Here is a 23,515-nt window from a genome sequence, read left to right on the forward strand (position 1 = left end):
AAGCAACATTGTCTAAACACTGTTCAATTGACATCTTGTACTCAAAGAACCCCAATTTAACTCTTAAATGCAGAAAACCCCCTCTACAATTATATGCAATTCAGTAAGATCACCACTGATCAGATTATAACTTCAACCCCTCATCCTGCCTCAAAAAGCAAGTCAGTCTTTCAGGTAGTTTTAATCATTGAAGGCCACATTTCCCAGGGCACTGAAATCCCAGTAGATGAAGGGTGGTGAAAACTTCTGGATCCTTCAGGCAAGTGCATTTCCAGTGCTGCTTGTGGACCAGGAGAAACAGGAGTGCTTCTTCTGTTCCAAGAATAATTTGCCATGAATGGCCACAACCTCTTCCCTCGCTTTCCAGTCCAATCTGCAGTCCTACTCAATCCCCCAAACTTCAGCCTGACATGCAATCTCTCCATCTTCCTCAGCTCCATGATCTTTCCTTCCCTACCTCTTCAGTTCCTTCGAGCACAGGCCATTCCACTGGCAGGCTCCTATTCTGAACTAAAAACAGAACATGTTGGAAACGCCAGCAGGTTTGGCAGCATCTAGGGAGAGTGAAACAGGTAATGTTTCAGATTTGATCATTCACCAGACCTAGTAAGTAATACCAGATGGAATACAGAACACCTTCACTCACCCGTCTCTTTTCCATTTGGGTCATTGGCTACCTTTGTTTTTCCAAGAGAATATTTTGGGTAATTTCCTTTTTATTTATAACAATTAAATATCTGTTCCAGCATAAGAAATATCAACTGTTATACCTATTATTCTGCTTTGCCTATACCTGTGCTTATTGAAGTTACATTAAAGTTACAAAATTGAGACAAACTGGCCAACAGATTTTGTGTTGTCATATACAAAAAAATGACACCTATTTTTTCAAAATGTAATTTTACTCAGCATTTGCTCATTAGATTTTCCACCTACAGGTGCGTGAAGGAGGAACCAACACTAGATGCATATAGCATGTTTACATGATTGCAAGTAGTAAAGAAACTTGAATGTTTTCATACTTATTGTTATAAGATACCTACAATGTCTCTCGTGGTTTCAGGTAAATGCAAGCCATCTAAGGATCCTGCAATGGTTTCTTCTGCAATTAATTTGGAAGCCCTGAGGATCTTGACCTTGGCTGCCATATTTCTGGCACTGCTGTTCAAAATGCTCAAAGTCACATCGTTGTATAAACCAATCCTCTGATTAGTGATCATCTTTCTGTTCTCACTCAACAAATCCTCATATACTGGATCTAAGAAAAATAAAAAGTTACTTTTACAAGTCAAATTAAAATTTAAGGTAACCTAGAGAACATCCAAAGTTTATAGTATAATAAAATATGGAAATTGAGGATTTACCTTGAAGAACCCAATAAATGTCATTAGTTTCTGCTAACTTCTCCAGAAGAGGCGTAATTGATGTAAGATTGATTTTATACTGTGTGAGGGCTTCCATACTCCCATTATGTATCTTAATTGACCACTGTAAGCAAACAAACGTATCAGTTTTGCATTGCAAACAAATGTAAGAAATCTGCGAAATATTCTACAACCCAACTTAAAGAAAGTTAAATTACCGTAGCAGCTCCCACCACAATAAGATGGGGTTTTAGTTGGGCAGCCTGTAAAGAAAAACAATAGTTACATTTCTGTAGTCATGTAAGCAGACATTCATATGTCAGTACAAGATAGGAAAATTACTGTGATATTAAGTCATAAAGATGGTTCTTAGTACATAGCTATACAAGGAAACAGCATGACAATAAAGGAAACACTAAGAAACATGATCTAATCTTCTTAAATATGCTAAATTAACTTGGAGAAGGTAACTAAAGAAGAAAATAAGGGACTAATATCCTTTTCACCTTTCTGTATATTAACATAACTGAGAACAGCTAGGTAGAAATACATTTGTTGGTTTCTGGGCACATAGGAAAAGTAATCTGTTGTTTTCAACAACCAATACATGAGCAAATGTTTGAGTACAAGTAAAAAGTCCAGTGATAAGCTGAATGCATTTGAGCTGTGGAAGTATACGATGTTTTGCATATCCTACACAGGCAGAAGGATTAATGAATAAATCTTAGAAAAGAGGAAATCAATACATAACAAAGAGATACAGGGTGCGATTGAATGGAAACATTGCCAAGTGTCATTTTGGGCATGAGTGGTGGGGTGTTCCTCAACGACCATGTAAGCAAGATTGCGGTCCGTATTCTAAAGCACTTAGTGCCAAAAATGAGCACTCATGAGCTTCTCACCATCACTGGCTGTCTTGCTGCCCGATTCACCAGACTCGTTTGTCAGTGGTACATTTAAATGCTCCCTCACCACTCTTTCAGAGTAGAGTGGCTTCAGATCTAACTCTAGAGATAGATCAGACTGCTACACAGTTCAGGGACACTTACTGGAGTATGGAACAAAGTTGGGAGGGAAATCAGCTTCTGTTATTTTGGATGCCAGAGTTTGCTACAATTGGAACAACCTATGCAACCTGAGGATGCCATGCTTTCCCAAAGATTATGCAGTCAATCCCGGTGATTGGAAATCCTTTTGAGGATGTAATACTTTCCTGAAGATTGTGTTGTCAATCCCTATGATTGGAAATCTTTTCAAACTAATTAAAGATGAATTTAGCAGCCCAATTAATTGCCAGAAGTACTTCATACTATAAGAGCTGATCAATACCACATCCAAGATCCCCCCTTAACTGAGCAGTGCGGGAAGACTGGAGCTGCCAGATGCAGTATTATCTATCAGCAGTGGGAAAGTTGGCATGTTTACAACGTTATCCAGGCTAGGCCTCCCATGTAAAATAGATTAGAGACATTTATACTATCCCAACCACACCAACTAAATACAGGTTCAAGATTATCCACAACAGAAGACCATTCTCAATTCCAAGATGTGTGAACACCCTTTACCATAACCAGTGCTTCATATAAACATATCTATACACAGACAAACACACACACAAAACTATATACATAAAAATTAAAATCAACTTCATTTAGGAATAGCATTTAAAGAAATAGAAAGAAAGAAAAATCTTCCAAATGGCACATTTTCTAGTGCGCACGTGTATATGAGCCCGTATGAAAAAATACATTTGGAGGTTAGGTTTACATATTGACTATTATTCTTACTTTTTATTTTCCATTTGATCAAATCACCCAAGTTTCTAATAAGTCCACTCTGAAAGCCAACTCTTGAAGAACTTATAATGCGGACCGTTGGAATATTCTTAACTTGGACACTTTTGTACCATGAGCGACAAATATAGTTATTGATGCACAGTCCAAAGATGTGCAGGTTAGGCGGATTGGCCATGCTAAATTGCCATTAGTGTCAGAAAATGTTAGATGGGGTTAAGGAGATAGGATGGAAGTGTGGGCTTAAGTTGAGTGGTCTTTCCAAGGCCAGTGCAGACTCGATGGGCCGAAATGCCCCCTCCTGCACTGTAAATTCTATGATTCAGAAAATATATATTTTGTCATAAAACAGATTATTAAATGCCTGAATGTGTGGCTACTCTAGTAATAAAATTCATCATAAATAAATACTGTAAAAGACAGACCGGTCAAACTGAGGAGCTTCATTTATTTAGTCTACTAGAATAAAATTTTAATCAATAAACTCGAAGTAGTGCAAGAATGGAAATATTAAGCCCGAAACTCGAAGATTTCCATGAAGTAACATACAACGCCACAGAAAATAATATGTGGGGGAAAATGTGTACTTGGTGGTTTGTTTAAAATCAGGAAGAAAAGTTTATTAAAAAAAGGCTGGAAGGGCACATTGAAAATTTTAATTCATGGAGGTGGGCTGGAAATAAGCAGATTCACAAAATGACATTATGACTATTTGTTGTGGTTGGTATGATGTATTAAATGCTCCCAAGATGCATCAGTTCCTATTTCAATCCATTTTGTCCTTAAAGAATTATATACTACTGCACCTCAATTTACGACGTTTCTTGATCACACATATGGCTTGCTTGCCCATTGCTACATGTACATATATTTAGAACACTGATGAGGACTCTAAACTGAAAATTACATCCACAGTTATGTACATATTTTGATAAATGTGTACATACAGTTGAAGTGGTTCAGTTTTAGATTCCTTTAAAATTATCAGGCACGCAAACAGCACATTATCAAGTTATCTAACTAAAGGCAAAATAATAATCTCCCCAAATATTCCACTGATATTAATGTTGCATGACCAGGAATGGTGATTTCAATACTAGGAAGAGGTTTACTTGTGAATATTGAAGTTACATTTGGACTCCATAACAGTCACTCTGGTAGGTTAGAAATTCAGTGATAATTCTTGAAGAAATCAATTGGTCGCTTCCATCTGCGAGAGATGATGGGAATGTAGCCTCAGAATTTTGGCAGACAGATGAGATCATCTGCTACAATTTTTTGATGGCTGAACAAACCAATTCTGGAAAGTCTCTCCTTTGTTTTCCTTTATTGAAAGTGCTGGATTATCTCTGCTTACAGCTAGGGCTGGCAGATACTCTGGAGCTTCTGAAACCACATGTGATCATGGTGGCGAATTACAGCCCATAGCTGGTGTTATCTCTTGCTTCAATCATCAGCTCGAGCTTTCTGCCTGGCGTGATCATGTTAAGGGCTTTCATGTCTCTTGATAGCATTCACGAATCAGGGCTTTGTTGAACCCAACTGGTGTCTTGGCATGGGCTACTTCCACGTATATAACAATGGGGATGTGACCATCTCCCATCCTGAACACATGCCTCAAGAAGCAAAGCCTTACTTTGCTTGATTAGCACCAGCATGCTCACCATGGTTTCCCCAGACAGGCATGCTTCACTGGTAACTTTGTCTTCCCAAGTGATGTTGGGAATGCATCATAGAAACCGGAGACATTATTGAGCCTTTTTCTTGGTGGATGCAAGTTGCCCAGGCTTCACTGCCACACAGCTATGTGTTCAGGATACAGGCCTTGTAGATAAGCATTTTGATCTTGTGGCTCATTTTGTAGTCAGCCAAAGTCGTTGGCTGTCTTTCCAATACGTGTGCTGAGCTCTTCAACAACAGACAGGTTTTCTGCCACCAAGGTAGCAGGATTTGCTGACTGATTACTGTGGGGTGTTGTTGCATCTGATCCCAGGCATGCACAATACTCTGTCCCATAACCACAGTTTTCTTAACGTTGTAAATGAGGAAGAATATGAGTCTTTGGAGCTGGTCTTCTGTTTGAGCTACAGTGCAGCACATAAACAGACAGAAGCTCTCTGATCAGGATATACCTCAGCTTTCAGTCTTGAACAGTGTGTGGAAGTACACTCTTTTCATGTCAGCAGGGGAAAGTACGCCGAGGAGGGCAGAGAAAAACACATAAAACAGAGAAAGGGCTAAAACGCAGCCTGTTTCACCCAGTTATTAATCCCCAAACTGTGAGAGGCAGAGATAAAACAGAATGGTGCCGTGCGTATTATGGAAGGAACATATGAGACTCCAAAGCTTGAGAGGGCAGCATACATCCCCTAGTGTCTGATAGAGGCCCATCTTATTCATGGTGTCAAATGTGAAAGCAACAAAAGCAAGGTAGAGTGGCATTTGTTGTTCTCTGCAATTCGCCTGAAGCTGAAGGTAAAGATAATAATGTCGATTATGCATCAACCTGCTCTGAAACCAGATTGTGCTTCTGGGTATATTCTGTTGGTTAGTCGAAAGAGTCTCTTTAAAAAGCTTTCAAGTGACACTGAGGAGTGAGATGCCCTAGTAGTTGCTGCAATCCCTTTTGTTCTTGTATAATGTGATGGTTGTGTCATGCATATCCTCTGCAACAGAGCCTTCTCTCCAGCAGAGGTGGTGGTTTTCATGGAGTTATGGAAGTAGGTGGGGTTTTCCACACTGGATTACTTGCACTTTTATTTTTATTTATTTTATTTTTATTTTATTTTAAAAAATTTTATTTATATACTGTTTATGTTCTGTCGTTTCCAGCTGCTTTCTTTGCTGCTAGGTAATTTACGGCTTTCCAAGTTCGAGTAATGGAAGGTTCTGAATAAAGCTCATACATGACAGATATCTGTAGAAGAGCAGCATGCACAGGCAAAGGCATGTCCATCCACACAAATATCAAATTGCCAGTTGTTTGTTCCTGTCTGCAAATACTTCCACGTGGTGTCATACTTTTTTAATAATGTTTGAGTGGTTAGGAACTGGAATGTACAGACTATGATTTCAAGTCACAGTCTTGATGGGGGTTAGTCATGCACCTGAAGAGAATGCGCCTGCAGAATTATGGGGAAAGAGTAGGAATGGGATTTACTCCAGCAGACTGCTAGCATGGATACAATGGGTTAAATGGCCTCCTTCAGGGCTGTAAGCATTCTATGGGCAGGATCTTTCAGAACAGTTGACAGGGACTGCTTTACTGAGAGTTAACTGCCGACAGTTGTGACTTCTGCCTTCACGAGCTGTCAGCCAATTGTAGTCCCAACAGAATTAGGTTTGTGTGGCACTCCAGTTCCTAACCACTTACTGCATTATAAAAAAAGTATTTCATCATGTCACAATTTGTTCTTTTGCCTTTCACTTAATATCAGTGTCCTTTTGTTCTTAACAGTCCTGTCAATGGGACTACAGGGAAGGGTTGAGGGGCCGAGTGGAGGACTATCGATAGTGGGGATATGGCCTTGTTGGGAGTTGCTTCTGAAGGGCACAAGGGATCGCCATAGGAGTTCTCCCCTTAGTCCCATCGCCCAAGACCAGCCTGCGCAGTAAAAACTGCCAGGATACCTACCTGGCATTAGGCATCCCTGCCACGGGTAACATAGAGGCGGGATGGGGGGGGGGAAATTAATTAAGGGTCGCAATAGGCCCAAAAGGTGGATGGACTGCCAGACATCTCCATTTTCTCAGTCGTAATATGGGATTCAGGTTGGTGACAGCAATTTACTGCGGATAAATCGGAAACAAAAACATAAAATACTGGACAATCTCAGCAGGTCTGATAGCATCTCTGGAGAGAGAAGAAAGCTAATGTTTAGAGTCTGCATGACTCTTTGTCAAAGGATTCAGGTAGGGTGGGCAGAGAAATAAGCAGTGTGCTGACCATGCGCTGCATTTTATGAGCCTCTCCTCCTTCAAACGAGTGGGCGGAGGACTGTAAAATTTCACCTGTGGATTCAATGGTCCAAATTTCTCACAAAAAACATTTCAGAGTTTTACAGGAGAGAGAAGGGCAGATACACAATAGGAAGTGAAGGAGTTTGGAGTGGAGATTCCAGTAAAGTAATTTCCAGTGAAGCATAGGATGAGACATTGGGCTGGACAAAGTTTCCCAAATATGATGAGAGTCAATGTTCTGGAGGAATTTGAAAAGCTGGAGGAATTTGAAAAGGTGGACAAACATCTTGAAATCTATTTGCTGGGACACAGGAAATTTGGACAGTAAAGTGGAAATGTGTGATTTATGCACAAGACTTAACCCAATTTAATATCAAACTGGACACAGAAAAGTTGATTAGGACATTTAAAAAAACCCTAAAATGAAGGAATGGATTAACGTCTGAGCAGTAGAGCGTACAGGGTGGGGTTCCCACCTTGAGATATTGCAACAGCCCTGCTACAAGATCAGATAAAATGATTGAAAGTTCAGTTTCACGTCAAACTAAAATACCGAGGTAGCAAATCACTGAGTTGCACTTAAGCAGGTATCTGGACAATCAATGAATCGGAACCATAAGTATTTAGCTGCAGGCCAGGACAATTGAAAATTGCTTTGAACTTGCAAATATTTTGGATTTGACGACATCTAATAACATAGCAACAGCTTTGGAGTTAAACTTGACGGAATCAGGCATAGTCAGCAGACAAAGTGGAAAACGGTTCAATGTTTGCAGATATAAAACTGGCAGATAACATGGGTTTAGTGAACAGGAGAGAATTGGATGTGGAGTAACACAACCCGAGGTGACTGAGCACCTATGGGAGGAGAAACCATTTCAGATGATGTTATTGTGAAACAGCTATGCGAGGCTACGGAAGTAAACTGTAAAGGGGTACAGGAAAATGTTGTGATCAAGAGAGAAGTAAATGCTAAACAATAAGTTATAAGTGAATACATTTCATTTGTGATGCTAGCATAGTAAATGTGCAGCTTTCACTTTACAACAAAGGTCATATACTGCAGCAATGAAATAAATTAAAAATTGTCTTTAGAAAATTAAATTCAGCACACTAATTAGCTAGTCAATCTGTAATCTGATACTTGGTAGTACAGAATTAAAATATTGCTGAAATAAAAAGATGTATTGCTGAAGTTTTTCATCTTTAACTCATCAGGACAAACAAATTTCAAACAATCACAACAACCATAGGAGAAAAGTGGTGCTGATTGCTTGACAAATCAACTCTGATTGGCCGAGGAGTGCCATGGAGAAAGCAGCGGGAACTGTAGGCTCCCCAAACTCCCGGGTAATTCAGAAAAGGTACAAGGCTTCACTCTGTTCTTTTTGTTTGCAGGGAGGAGTCCTTGTGTACAAATGTATATCACTTCTAGTATGCATAAATGAGCCAGGGTATAAACTCTACTGATATCTTAATTTGGTTATTACTGTAGCTATCGACATATTCAGGATTGTTCAACAAGCACTGCTCAATTGCAGTCACATTCAACAGTAGCCATTTTATTTTGGGTTTTGCAAGCTTGGGCAAGTGGAATACAGTCTACACCCCGTCTATTATCAACCGCCAGAGGAACATATCACTTGATTCCATTAGCCAATCACTGGAATGTGTGACCTACGCACCTGGCATCACATGGACATTGAAATTTATACACAAAGTTGGTCATTTGTGTGGTAGGTAAAATATCTTTTTGGACTGATGGCAGCATCCTATTCTTGGAAAATACCATACAAGTAGCATGAAACAACTTACTTAAAGTGTTGTTCAAAGTTTTGAAATACTTCCACAAAAGACTGGGCAATTTTCAGGTCTGCGAATACTAACTTTGTTCCACTGGCGAATTTGCATGATGCACAGCAAACAATGATCTGCTCAGGATAGTCATTACCCTGCTGGATTTCAGCAGTACATGCAAGATAAGGAAATGGCTAGGGCCTGATTTACAAGATTGCTGTTAAGATCAATCTCAAAAATCTGTGGAGCTATATGAATCGCAATGTGCATGTTGACCAGTGAAAGTAGGCTCACGGTAGACAATAATGGAAAAGCCATTAGTGGATTTCTCCACAAGCACATCGAGGAAAGGGAGGCTACTCCACCTCAGAAACAAATTGAAGCATGGAATGGAGAACATTAGGAAATCTTTACACAAGGCTGCCAGTTCAGATTACAAACATATCATCCATGGAACATAAATATGCACAGGATAGGGCTCATTCCATCAAAAACATGTTTCTTGTGGAAACCTACAAAAATATATTCATTTGCAGGGACCAGTGCTTTGCAAACAGATGGAATATGTTTACACCTTGTGCTTTAAAAAAAAAAAATTTCAGATACTGGACCTCTTTATGGCAAATCCAGAAGGAACCAAAAACTGGCTACATTTGCAACTGTCAACACTCCCCTTTTGAGGCTACTGTACAATCTCCATCAGGTATTCCATTAGGGGCTGGTTTAGCACAGGGCTAAATCGCTGGCTTTGAAAGCAGACCAAGGCAGGCCAGCAGCACGGTTCAATTCCCGTACCAGCCGCCCTGAACAGGTGCTGGAATGTGGTGACTAGGGGCTTTTCACAGTAACTTCATTTGAAGCCTTCTTGTGACAATAAGTGATTTTCTTTTTCTTTCTTTCTTCTTGTCCACTATCTTTTATTGACAAAGGGTCGACTTATAGGATTCCATCTATGTCCCCAAGCGAGATTATTTTCGTTCTTTTACTGTTTATTTTTAAATTTAATTACATTTTTTTTCATCAATTTAGATTACCCAATTATTTTCCAATTCAAAGGCAATTAAGCACGGCGAATCCACCTACCCTGCACATCTTTGGGTTGTGGGGGTGAAACCCACGCAGACACAGGGAAGATGTGCAAACTCCACACAGACAGTGACTCAGGAACGCGATCGAACCCAGGTCCTCAGTGCCGTGAGGCAGCAGTGCTAACCAATGCGCCACCATGCCGCCCTTTATTTTTAAATTTAAAAGATTTATTTGTGTGATGTGTTGGCAGTGAAAAGGGACTTCTGGTATGCTACATATTTGCGCCACAAGGCGCTGATCTCTGCTCATTGGGTTCCGTCTTATTTATTTCCCGTTGGGATTAACGACGTGGAAGCCAATCTGGTCCGCCCCTCATCCCTTTCCTTCCCCACCCAAGCTGAGTCTGGGTCAGTAGAGAAATCAGTCCAGCTTTTAAGTTTTAATTAATTATTATACTATTTCCACCCCTCATCAACCACCCAGGACCCAAAATCCAGTAAAATCCTTGCCAACCAATCAGCGTCCTTTCTCTTGTGATTAAAACTGTGATTGTTTGAACTTTGGCATTTTTGCATTTGTCCTGATGAATGAAAATCAAAGCTTTGGTGACATGTGTGCCTTTTCAGCAATCTTCTTAAATTTACCTGCCTATTTCCCATAATAATTGACCATTTTAATCATTTTTAAATTTGTCAATTATCCCAGGAGTTTTCCCAATATTGGAAAAAAAGATGTTTGTACAAACCTCAGTCCAGGCTTTAAAACAATTCCTCATGGAGTTGTTAACTTCTGGGTACCACAAAAAATCCTGTCGTTGGAAACAAAGTGAAAATTCTGAGCAAAAGCAGAGGTTTCTAATCTCTTAACTTGTTTGGACAGTTGATGAGGTTATCATAGAATTATCATAGAATTTACAGTGCAGAAGGAGGCCATTTGGCCCATCGAGTCTGCACCGGCCCTTACAAAGTGCACCCTACTCAAGCCCACGTCTCTACCCTATCCCCGTAATCCTGTATAGAAGCAAAGATGCAGCACATCGAGATTAATAAATCACCAATAAAGACAAAAACTGGTAAACTGAGGATTATCACAGCCAAGCTTAATCCTGTGTTTATCTCTCATCCACACATTTTTTACGATGCTGCCGCTGAACATAAGAAGCATTTTCTTTCTGCTCCCAGTTCAGGAACAATAAAATCAATTACAGCTCCCATGTGCAGCCTAGCACCTTGGGGAGTTGGCCAAACCTTAAATTACATCTACAGAGCACACATGCAGCTCCAATAAATACATCCTTCACTATTACATCCTTCATTATGCAGAGCCACAAAATCTCCCTGTATTTAATAAAAACAAGATATTGCTATCAGTTAGAACTTTCCATATGCTGTAAAACAAAAATCACAGAGAATTGTAGCTCATAATTAAAACAAATGTCTTTTAACATGCTGCACAATTTGACTATTATTTCCAGCATCCCAATTAGCTCTTTGCATTTCCTTTCTCGAGTACAATGATTCACGCTGAATTTGGTTTCTAATTGAATATTCTCCAAACTGCTCGTGCTATCAAACTGCCCCAGTTAAATTCATGTAAACATGAAAATATCACCTTAACGTTATAATAAATGCTTCAGAAAAATTTACTACATTAAAATATTTAATCAGTGGAACTTACAATTTTCAACGAAGTGCTTCGGTCTTCAAAGGAAATGTTCTCATGCTGCCAATTAAATACATTATTCAATCAAATTAAAATTAGTTTAAATAATAACAGGCAGTAAAGCATGACTATCAACTTTTGGTATTCACACACATTTTAACACCTTCCAACACTCTCCAGTCTTGTGGCTGCATAAATCACTGCAATATTTTAATTTTTCCAATTGCACTCTTAGTGCTGTGACTTACTCATTCTTAACAATCATGCACTATAGGTGTTGATGGTAATCCTATTCATGCTAAGGACTTGCTTAGGTTTGGCCAAATATAAAAAGGGGCAATTGTGTTCAGTTCCTGTTCAATACAATAGGTCAGCAGCTACAGCACAACCAAGAGTTTCTCAGCCCTTTATTTTTAAAAATTACATAAGTAGCAATCTCAACTATAAATTCCAACTTGTAGTGTCGAGAATTTAGTTAGATGATTGGAGCTTGCTTGGCAGCTTCAATTGACATAGCTAGTAATATTTGAATTTTAAAATCAGAGCTGTGTTTATGCATATTACCAGTTTTAATGCTGTTCTTATAACTTTGGGTTTCCTGTACAATGAAGAAGCTGGATTCGTATAATGACCTCAAGGCATTCAAAGTGCTTTGAAATGAATAAACTACATTTTAAGTGTAGACATTTGTAATACAAGGTCAGCATATAACATCCACTCATTTAGAACATAGAAACATTCACTTAATCTTTGAGCAGAATGATTGCAGCAGAACATAGATGAGAACGACATACAGTCACAATTTATGAATATAGCTCGGAATAATATTTTATTGCAAACTCTTCATGTATTTAATCTTAGAATTCTTTCCTTTCCTCCAAGTATATCTCGTCAGCTAACTCATGAGCTTTATTTAATTTTTGTTCTTGGGATATTGGTTATGCTAGCAAGGTCACATTTAATCCTCATTTCTAGTTGTCCTGAGGGGGTTGTTGGTCTTCTAAAACAGCTACAGTCTTAAGTAATGCTGATCAGTAACAACTTATATTTACTATAAAATATCCAAAGGTGCTTCTGAAGGGTGTTATAAAGCACAATATGACACTGAGCCACAAAAGGAGACATTGGATTAGATGACCAAAGACTTGAGTCAAGGAAGGAGGGTGTTCGAGGAGGAACGAAAGAGACAGTAGGTAGAGAATTCAAGCCCTTATAAAACAACGGGGTCACCAAAGGTGGAGCAATTAAAATTGTGGATGCACAAAAGGGCCTGATTTAGGAGCGCAGATATATCGGAGGGCTGTGGGGACAGAGGTGGTTCTTTTTTTTGATCCTTTATGGAACGTGGGCATCGCTGGCTAGGTCAGCATTTATTACCCATCCTAATTGCCCTTGAGTGGTAAGCCATCACTTTCAACTGCTGCACCCCTTGCGGAGTAACTACACCATAGTGCTGTTCGGGAGGAAGTTCCAGGATTTTGACCCAGCAACAGTGAAGGAAAGGCGACGTAGTTCCAATCAGGATGGTGTGCGGCTTGGAGGGTAACTTGCAGATAACTCTGTTCCCATGCATCTACTGCCCTTGCTCTTCTAACGGGTAGAACTCATGAGTTTGAAAAGATCTGTTGAAAAGCCATGGCAAGTTGCTGCAGTGCAGCTTGTAGATGGTACACACTACTGCTCTGTACATAGGTGGTGGAAAATGTGAATGTTAAAGATGATGATTGGGGTGTCAATCAAGTGCGCTGTTTTGTCCTGGCTGGAGTTGAGCTCTCGAGTGTTTTTGAAGCTACATTCATCCAGGCAACTGGAGAGTATTACATCATACTCCTGACCTGTGTGTTGTAGATGGTGGACAGCTATGGGGAGTCAGGAGTTGAGTTATTCTTCACATAATTCCCAGCCTCTGCCAAGCTCTTATGAGCCACAGTATTTATATAACTGGTCCAGTTCAGTTTCTGGTCAATGGTAATTCCCTGGATGTTAATAGTGGGGTATTCAGCAATGGTAATGCCATTGAATGTCAAGGGGACGTGGTTGGTTACCTCCTGTTGGAGATGACTATTACCAGGCATAGGGTAGCACTAATGTACTTGCTACTTACCAGCCCAAGCTGGAATGTTGCCCAGATATTGCTGTATATGGGCACGGACTGCTTCAATATACAAGGATCACAAACGATGCTAAACATAATGGAATCATGAGCAAACATCCCCACTTCTGACCTTGTGACAGAAGGAACGTCATTAATGAAGCAGCTGAAGATGGCTGGGCCTAAAGTAGTACAATGAGGTACTCTTGCAGTGACATTCGTAGACTGAGATGATTGACCTTTAACACCCAAAACCATCTATCTTCCTTTGTGTAGGTATGACTCCAACCATTAGAGAGTTTTCCCAATTCCCATTGGCTTCAGTTTTGCTAGGGCTCCTTGATGCCACTCTTGGTCAAATACTGCCTTGATATCAAGGGCAGTCCCTCTCACCTCACTTCTCAAGTTCAGCTCCCTTGTTCATGTTTGGACTAAGGCTGTAATGAGGTCAGGAATAATATCCTGGCGGAACTCAAGCTGAGCACCAGCAAGGGTTATTGCTGAATGATTTCAACTTAATAGCACTGCTGATGATCAAGAGTAGACCATTGCAGCTGCAATTGTCCTGGTCAGATTTGTCCTGCTTTTTGTGGACAGGCCATACCTGGGCAGTTTTCCACACTGCTGAGTATCTGCCAGTGTTGTAGCTCTACTGGAACAGTTTGGCTCGCTCTATGCAGATGACCTGCTCTCGTACATTTCAGATCGTTGGAGGCGATGGGGGAAGTAATGCGAATCTTGGGGGAATTTGGCAATTTTGCGGGGTATAAATTGAACATGGGGAAAAGAGAGATGTTTGCGATCCAGGCAAGCGACTGGGAGAGCTGACGCTTAGAATGGTAGGGAAGAGCTTTCAATATCTGGGAATCCAGGTGGCCCGGGAATGGGAGGCACTGCACAAGTTAAACTTATCCCGGTTGGTAGAACAAATGGAAGGGGATTTTAAGAGATGGGACATGCTCCCGCTATTACTGGCGGGGAGGGTACAGACCGTGAAAATGACAGTCCTCCCCAGATTTCTGTTCGTCTTTCAGTGCCTCTTCATCCCTAAGGCCTTTTTAAAGCGGGTGAATAAGATTATTTTGGGCTTTTGTGTGGGCGAGTAAAACGCTGCGAATGAAGAAAGTGTTGCTGGAGCGCAGTCGGGGGGAGGGTGGGTTGGCACTGCCGAACTTCTGCAATTACTACTGGGCGGCTAATATAGCCATGATTAGGAAGTGGGTAGTGGGGGGAGGGGGTTGGCGTGGGAGCGGATGGAGGCGACGTCATGTAAAGACACCAGTTTGGGAGCACTGGTAATGGCACCTCTGCCGTTCTTGCCGGCCTGATACTCCACAAGTCCGGTGGTAGTGGCGGCTCTGAGAATCTGGGGGCAATGGAGGAGATACAAGAGAGGGGAGGGAGCATCGATTTAGAACATACATAGAGCACACAGTGCAGGAGGCGGCTATTCGGCCCATCGGGTCCGCACCGACCCACCCAAGCCCTCACCTCCACCCTATCCCAGTAACCCAATAACCCCTCCTAATCTTTTTGATTACTAAGGGCAATTTATCATGGCCAATCCACCTAACCTGCACGTCTTTGGACTGTCGGAGGAAACCGGAGCACGCGGAGGAAACCCACGCAGACACGGGGAGAACGTGCAGACTCCGTACAGACAGTGACCCAGCGGGGAATCAAACCTGGGACCCTGGCGCTGTGAAGCCACAGTACTATCCACTTGTGCTACCGCACTGCCCAAATTTGGTGCCCGATTTATAATAACCAGAGGTTTGTTCTGGGTAGGCTAGATGGTGGGTTCCGGATTTGGCAGAGAGCAGGAATTATAAGGATGGGGGATCTATTTATAGACGGGAGCTTTCCCAGCTTGAAAGCTTTGGAGGATAAATTTAAATTGCCAGCAGGGAATGGTTTTAGGTATTTGCAGGTGCGAGACTTCCTGAGAAAACAGGTGCCGGCCTTTCCGCTGCTGCCGCCACGGAGATACAGAATAGAGTAGTTTCCAGTGCCAGGGTGAGAAGGGAAGGTATTGGATATTTACCAGGAGCTTCCGGAGGCGGAGGAAACTCCGGTGTCAGCAAATGTGGTGTTCGGGGGGGTGGGGGGCGATTGTTGTTGTATGGTTGAGGTTTGAGAAGATTGGGCTGGGGGGGGGGGGGGGGATGTTTATTTTACCATGTTGATGTCATTGTTTATATTACTGTTGTCAACATTTTCAAATACCTCAACAAAAATAAATAGAATCTGGTAGTATGATTGACACTGCACATCAAATTTCCACGGTGACATCGAAGGTCGATCAATATTGAGATTTTATGACTTCCGGTTGCGGCTATGACTAGCTAAGCCGCACATTTGGAAGCTCCTGCAACAAAGGTGTTTTTGGGCCAATTGGAGGGCCCCAACGGCGCTGAAAAAACGAATCCCGGTGGGGGAAGGTCCCCTGAGGAGAACTAGACCGATTTTATGGTCGGTACCCGGAGTGGAGCGGCAAGAAAAACGGCAGCAGCTCCCCAAAAAAAGCGGGGGAAGAAAATCAAAATGGCGGCCGGCGGTGCACCGGAGGAGTGGAAGAAATGGGCGGAGGAGCAGCAGGCCGCTCTCCTCCGTTTTTTCACGGAGATGAAAGTGGAACTCTTAGAGTCCATGAACGCGACGGCCACCAGGTTGGTGGGAGCCCAGGCGATCCAAGAGGCGTCGATTAAAGATCTGCAGCAGGAGATGGCCGCGAGGGAGGAGGAGGCCACAGTCATCGGGGCAAAGGTGGAGGTGCACGAGGCACTCCACATGAAGTGGCAGAGCCGCTTCGAGGAGCTGGACACTCGGATGAGGAGGAAAAATTTGAGGATCCTGGGCCTGGAAGAAGGCCTGGAGGGGTCGGATCTCCCGGGATATGTGGCGGAGATGTTGAGCTCCCTGATGGGGGAAGGGGCCGGTCCGGCGCCCCTGGAATTGGAAGAGGCATACCGGGTCATGGCCAGGAGGCCTAGGGCAAACGAGCCCCCGAGGGCGGTGCTGGTGCGGTTCCAGCGGCTAAGTGATCGAGAGAAAGTCCTGAGGTGGGCTAAAAGGGAGAAAAGCAGCAAGTGGCAGAACTCGACGGTAAGGGTGTACCAGGACTGGAGTGCGGAGGTGGCAAAGCGGCGGGCCCGGTACAACCGGACAAAGGCGGTGCTACACGCGAAAAAGATCAAATTGGGAATGTTGCAACCGGCGCGCTTGTGGGTCACCTACAAGGACCAACATCATTATTTCGAGTCCCCAGAGGAGGCCTGGACCTTTGTACAAGAGGAAAAGTTGGACACGAACTAAAACCTGGGAGCACCGGCGGTCGTAGCCGCCGGGGGACTCTTGATTGTGCAAGTGGCCCTTTTCTTTTTCAGGCCAGGTCGGAACTGGGTAACAGTTTCGTGGATTGTTTGGGGTGTTTTTTCTCGAACGGTTGACTTTTCTGAATATTTTGAAGGTTTCGAGTTGTTGGGTGTTTCTGTATATTTGTACTGTTGAAATCTCTATTGTGGGTCGTTGGCTTCTTATGGGGTGTTTTTTCCCGTTTCCAATTTCCCTTAGTTATTTACCCCTCTTACCCTTTTTCTTTGGGTGCTTGGGGGGGGGTTTTTTGTTCTTTTTTTTCTTTTCGGGTTATGGTTATCTGCGGTTATTTATACTGTTTGATGGAGGGTGATGGTTGGGCACACTGTTAGTTGATAGTTAGTTAATTATTTTGTTATTTAAGTATGTAGTTAAGTATTTATGTATTTAGTTGCCATTGGGTATTTGTATTTATATCGTTAAGTTGGGGAGACGGGACGGGGGGGAGCGGGTTGATTATGCGGGTCTTTCTCGGGGGTTTTAAGGGGATCTTTCACGGGCGCAGATGGGGTGAACCGGGAGGAGTCGGAATGTGGCAGGAGCAGCCGGGTCAGCGGAGACCAGCTGACTCTCGGGAGTACGATGTGGGGTACATCGCGGCTAGGAGGGGTCCTAGCCAGGGGGGGGGGGGGGGGGGGGGGGGGAAGGGGGGGGGGACTGGGGGGGGACACCGGGTTGCTGCTAGAAAGACCAGGGACGAGAAGGGGAGAGCCGGGGGGGGTGGGGGGGGGGGGGGGCCATCGCTATGGGAAGCGGGTCAGAAAAGAAGGGATGACCCGGGGCGAGCAAGGGACAAGACATGGCTAATCGACAGGGAGTAGGGACGGGTCGCTCTGCGACCCGATTGATCACGTGGAACGTAAGGGGGCTGAATGGGCCGGTCAAAAGATCAAGGGTCTTCTCACACCTGAAGGGACTGAAGGCTGATGTAGCAATGCTGCAGGAGACTCATTTGAGGGTAGCAGATCAGGTCCGCCTGAGAAGGGGGTGGGTGGGACAGGTGTTCCACTCAGGCTTGGATATCAAGAACCGGGGGGTGGCGATTTTGGTGGGAAAGAGAGTGTCGTTTGTGGCGGCAGAGGTGGTGGCAGACAAGGAGGGCAGGTACGTGATGGTGAGGGGTAGGCTGCAGGGAGAGAGTGTGGTACTGGTAAATGTGTATGCCCCGAACTGGGACGACGCGGGTTTTATGAGGCGCCTGCTGGGCCTCATCCCGGGACTGGAGGCAGGGGGCCTGATCATGGGAGGGGACTTTAATACGGTGTTAGACCCTGGGCTGGATAGATCGAGTTCCAGGACGAATAGGAGGCCGGCAGCGGCAGAGGTGTTAAGGGGGTTCATGGAGCAGATGGGAGGGGTAGACCCATGGAGATTTGGTAGGCCTAGGGCGAGGGAGTATTCTTTTTTCTCCCACGTCCACAGAGTGTACTCTAGGATCGATTTTTTCGTATTGAACAGGGGGCTGATACCGAGAGTGCAGGACACGGAGTACTCGGCCATTGCGATATCGGACCATGCACCACATTGGGTGGACGTGGACATGGGGGAGGCGCGGGACCAACGCCCGTTGTGGCGCCTGGATGTAGGGCTGTTGGCGGACGAAGAGGTGTGCAGAAGGGTGAGAACGGGCATTGAGAACTATCTGGGTACGAATGACACAGGTGAGGTGCAGGTGGGGACGGTCTGGGAGGCCTTGAAAGCAGTGATTAGAGGAGAGCTGATCTCCATAAGGGCACACAGAGAGAGGAAGGAGAGGCAGGAAAGGGAGAGGCTGGTGGGGGAGCTCCTAGAAGTAGATAGGAAATATGCGGCGGCGCCAGAGGAGGGGCTATTAAGGGAGCGACGTAGCTTGCAGGCCAGGTTCGACCTACTGACCACTAGGAAGGCGGAAATGCAGTGGAGAAGGGCGCAGGGTGCGGCGTATGAGTACGGGGAAAAGGCGAGCAGGATGCTGGCACACCAGCTTCGTAAGCGAGATGCAGCCAGAGAGATTGGGGGAGTGAGAGAGAGGGGTGGGGATGTAGTGCAGAAGGGGCAAGAGGTGAATAGGGTCTTTAGGGACTTCTATAGGGAATTGTATAGGTCTGAACCGCCGAAGAGGAGAGGGGGAATGAAGAACTTTCTCGACAAATTGGGGTTCCCAAAGGTACAGGAGGAGCTGGTGGAAGGGTTGGGGGCGCCGATAGAGCTGCAGGAGCTAATTAAAGGGATAGGCCAGATGCAGGCGGGGAAGGCGCCGGGGCCGGATGGGTTCCCGGTGGAGTTTTACAGGAAATTTGTGGACTTGGTGGGTCCAGTGCTGGTGCGAGCCTTCAATGAGGCGCGCGAGGGGGGGGTTCTGCCTCCAACAATGTCGCAGGCCCTGATCTCCTTGATTTTGAAGCGGGTCAAGGACCCGGTCCAGTGCGGGTCCTACAGGCCTATCTCCCTCTTAAATGTAGATGCCAAGCTGTTAGCAAAGGTCCTGGCAACCAGGATAGAGGACTGTGTGCCAGGGGTAGTCCATGAAGACCAGACGGGGTTCGTGAAGGGACGCCAACTTAACACAAATGTCCGGAGATTGTTAAATGTGATTATGATGCCAGCAGTGGAAGGGGAGGCGGAGATAGTGGTAGCGCTGGACGCGGAGAAGGCATTTGACAGGGTGGAGTGGGAATACTTGTGGGAGACGTTGGAAAGGTTTGGGTTTGGGGAGGGATTTATCAAGTGGGTAAAACTGCTCTATTCAGCTCCGATGGCAAGTGTGGTAACAAACGGGAGGAGGTCAGAATATTTTGGGCTCCATCGAGGTACTAGGCAGGGATGTCCCCTATCTCCCTTACTCTTTGCATTAGCGATTGAGCCGTTGGCGATGGCACTGAGGGGTTCAGGGGGGTGGAGAGGACTGACAAGGGGAGGGGAGGAACATCGGGTCTCGCTCTATGCGGATGATTTGTTGTTGTATGTGGCAGACCCGGAGGGGGGAATGCCGGAGGTAATGGGGATACTAGCGGAGTTCGGGGACTTTTCGGGATATAAATTAAATCTGGGGAAAAGTGAGGTCTTTGTAATACACCCGGGAGACCAAGGGGAGGGAATTGGGAGGCTCCCCTTCAAAAGAGCAGTTAAAAGTTTTAGGTATTTGGGGGTGCAGGTGGCAAAGAACTGGGGGACCCTACACAAGTTGAACTTTTCCAGACTGGTGGAGCAGATGGAGGAGGAGTTTAAGAGGTGGGACATGGTGCCGCTGTCGCTGGCAGGGAGGGTGCAGTCAGTTAAAATGACGGTCCTCCCGAGGTTCTTGTTTTTGTTCCAGTGTCTGCCCATCTTCCTCCCCAGGGCCTTTTTCAAGAAGGTAACGAGTAGTATCATGGGGTATGTGTGGGCACATGGCACCCCGAGAGTTAGAAGGGTCTTTTTGGAGCGGAGTAGGGATAGTGGAGGGCTGGCGTTACCCAACCTTTCAGGATATTACTGGGCGGCAAATACATCGATGGTACGAAAGTGGATGATGGAAGGGGAGGGGGCAGCCTGGAAGCGCATGGAGAGGGCGTCCTGCGGCAACATAAGCTTAGGGGCACTGGTAACGGCACCATGGCCGCTCCCTCCCACGAGGTATACCACGAGCCCGGTGGTGGCGGCCACCCTCAAGATCTGGGGGCAGTGGAGGCGACACAGGGGGGAAGTGGGAGGTCTGATAGGGGCACCACTAAGAGGGAACCACAGATTTGCGCCGGGAAACACAGGAGGGGGATTCCAGAGCTGGCAGAGGGCGGGTATTAGACAACTGAGGGACTTGTTTATAGAGGGGAGGTTTGCGAGCCTGGGAGAGCTGGAGGAGAAATTTGGGCTCCCCCCGGGGAACACGTTCAGGTACCTCCAAGTGAAGGCATTTGCCAGACGACAGGTAGCGGGGTTCCCCGCGCTCCCCGACAGGGGGGTGAGTGATAGGGTGCTATCAGGGGTCTGGGTCGGGGAGGGGAAGATCTCGGACATCTATAAGATTATGCAGGAGGTGGAGGAGGTACCAGTAGAGGAGCTGAAAGATAAGTGGGAGTTAGAGCTGGGGGAACAGATAGAGGACGGGACATGGGCAGACGCCCTGGAGAGGGTCAACTCGTCGTCGTCATGTGCGAGACTAAGTCTCATTCAATTTAAGGTACTGCATAGAGCCCACATGACGGGGACAAGGATGAGTCGGTTTTTCGGGGGTGAAGACAGGTGTATTAGATGTTCGGGAAGCCCTGCGAATCATGCACATATGTTTTGGGCATGTCCGGCACTGGAGGAGTTCTGGAAGGGGGTGGCAGGGACGGTGTCGAGAGTGGTGGGGTCCAGGGTCAAGCCAGGATGGGGACTTGCGATCTTCGGGGTTGGGGTGGAACCGGGGGTACAGGAGGCGAGGGAGGCTGGAATATTAGCCTTTGCGTCCTTGGTGGCTCGGAGGAGGATCCTGATTCAGTGGAGGGACGAAAGGCCTCCGAGTGTTAACACCTGGTTAAACGACATGGCAAACTTCATCCAATTGGAAAGGATCAAATTCGCCCTGAGAGGGTCGGTGCAGGGGTTTTCCAGGCGATGGCAACCCTTCCTAGACCTCTTGGATCAGAGATAGAAACTGAGGCCATGACAGCAGCAACCCGGGAGGGGAAGGGAGGGCGGGGGGGGGGGGGGGGGGGACAACGACGAAGGAAGTACGGTAGCGGCGGTGGCACGGGCAAGGCCTGCCCGAGGACGCTGCTAGAAATGATAAGTTGGTCTGACTGTCGGTTCGCCGGCGGGTGGGGGGGGGGGGGGGGGGGGGGACGCGCGGGTAGGGGGGGGGGGGGATTTTTTTTTTTCTTTTTCTTGTTAAGTAGGGGGGTTTGACTTTGTTTTGTTATAATTTAAATGTAAATGTAGGGGGGGTTAAAATGTTTGTATTTTGAAAAATTCAATAAAAATTATTTAAAAAAAAAAAAAAATATTGAGATTTTATGCCGACATTTGTGCTAAATCTAGTTTTGCGCAAACACACACTGGCAAAAAGGAATCATCACTTTCAATGCATGCAATGCGATATCAGAATAGTCAGTCTTCACACTGAACTAGAATTCTGCCAGATAAACTCTGGATATTGTTTCCTGTAAAAAAAAATTGACTGCATGAAATTTCAATAAAGTTATTTCAGTTCTGGGCAAATCCAGGTCTTCAAGCTGACACCGAAAAGGACCCAATCAAACTTTGCATCTCTTTTCCATTATTTTATAGAACCCTAGTGCCGAAGGAGAATTTGGCCCATCAGGTCTGCACTGACCCTCTGAAAGAGCATCCTACCTAGGCACTCCCCCACCCTATCACAAAGTGCTCTCCCAGGTGGCTGAAAGGTTAATCATCACGAGTGAGACACTGTTTGATTTTATTGTCAAGACAGAAATTTGGAAAAGTTGGGGGCAAGAGTCATAGCTCAACTTCAGCATATTACTTTTCTAAAACACAATTTTTTTCAATGAATGCTGAAAGTCAATCATTCAATTGAGAAATTTGTTTTGTATGCTTACATTGCATTTTTGCATTCAGTATATTTAGTTTCCTAAATAATGACATATGCATGGACACATCATGTTTTCGTCACAGAAAATCAACCAACTTATTTTTTGGAAGCCCTTGCAAATTGAAGCAGCTGATGCCTCAGGTCAAACATCCTTTTCCATATCCTTTTTCTCAACAACCAGTACACCTCAATGTGAAACAATGCATCATGATCAGGCAGGTCAAAGTTTTCATACAGGTTTGCAAACAGTTGCTCATGAAGTGGGTGTAGTTCACAATGGTTATGACCTGCTCTGTGCTCAGCTATTTAGTTGTTTCCCCCCCAATACTGCAGAGAATCTAAACAGCAGATGGAGCAACTCTCTTCACCACAACGCACGCACACCTGACGTGTGGTTTGCCATCGCTGGAACACCAACTATACAAAATCCAACTGTGCAATTCCAGAGAATACGTGTGTTGTCCAAGGGATTATTTTCGCTGTCCATGTACCCCTGTAAAACTGACTATTCCTGTGCCATGTCATGGTTAGAAGTGAGAGACAGAACAGAATATCATCAAGAATACTATTCGCCCACAGAGGCCAGTGTGTGCATCATGTCCTTCAATGCTCACATCAGGTTGAAGAGCAAAAGCGCAGGTGGGTTTCAGGTGCTCCACCAGCATGGTTTCCTGATCAGCTGCAATTGCCTCATGTCTTCACTTCAGCGAGAGAGGGCACAATTGTAAGTCTATTTGTCTCTGTCTCCCTGAATATTATTTTAACCATTTTGATTGCAGCAGATAAAATTTAATTTTCTACAACTGTGTGAGGCTTCTTTATTCGTGCAATCTGATAGTACACATAAAAATATACTTCAGCTTGCTCAGAGACAGTTACAGCTCTTTTCAACTGAAATTGTTACTGCAAAATCGCCTTTCTTCACTATTGG

The 23,515-nt window shown here is 44.7% G+C and overlaps 1 protein-coding gene across 1 annotated transcript in view; it reads right to left on the reverse strand.

Annotated features, from left to right (window-relative positions):
- Positions 1 to 23,515, reverse strand: part of casd1 (CAS1 domain containing 1) — a 154,626-nt gene that overhangs the window by 62,211 nt on the left and 68,900 nt on the right. Inside the window, exons 4-8 of the mRNA XM_038797559.1 lie at positions 11,621 to 11,665; positions 10,689 to 10,751; positions 1,583 to 1,627; positions 1,365 to 1,488; positions 1,044 to 1,258 (exon numbers count right to left, since the gene is read on the reverse strand). Coding sequence (XP_038653487.1) covers positions 1,044 to 1,258; positions 1,365 to 1,488; positions 1,583 to 1,627; positions 10,689 to 10,751; positions 11,621 to 11,665 — 492 coding nt within the window. The remainder of the gene's footprint in view (positions 1 to 1,043; positions 1,259 to 1,364; positions 1,489 to 1,582; positions 1,628 to 10,688; positions 10,752 to 11,620; positions 11,666 to 23,515) is intronic.

The sequence above is a fragment of the Scyliorhinus canicula genome, chromosome 5, assembly GCF_902713615.1.
Source record: "Scyliorhinus canicula chromosome 5, sScyCan1.1, whole genome shotgun sequence".
Taxonomy (NCBI): Eukaryota; Metazoa; Chordata; class Chondrichthyes; order Carcharhiniformes; family Scyliorhinidae; genus Scyliorhinus; species Scyliorhinus canicula.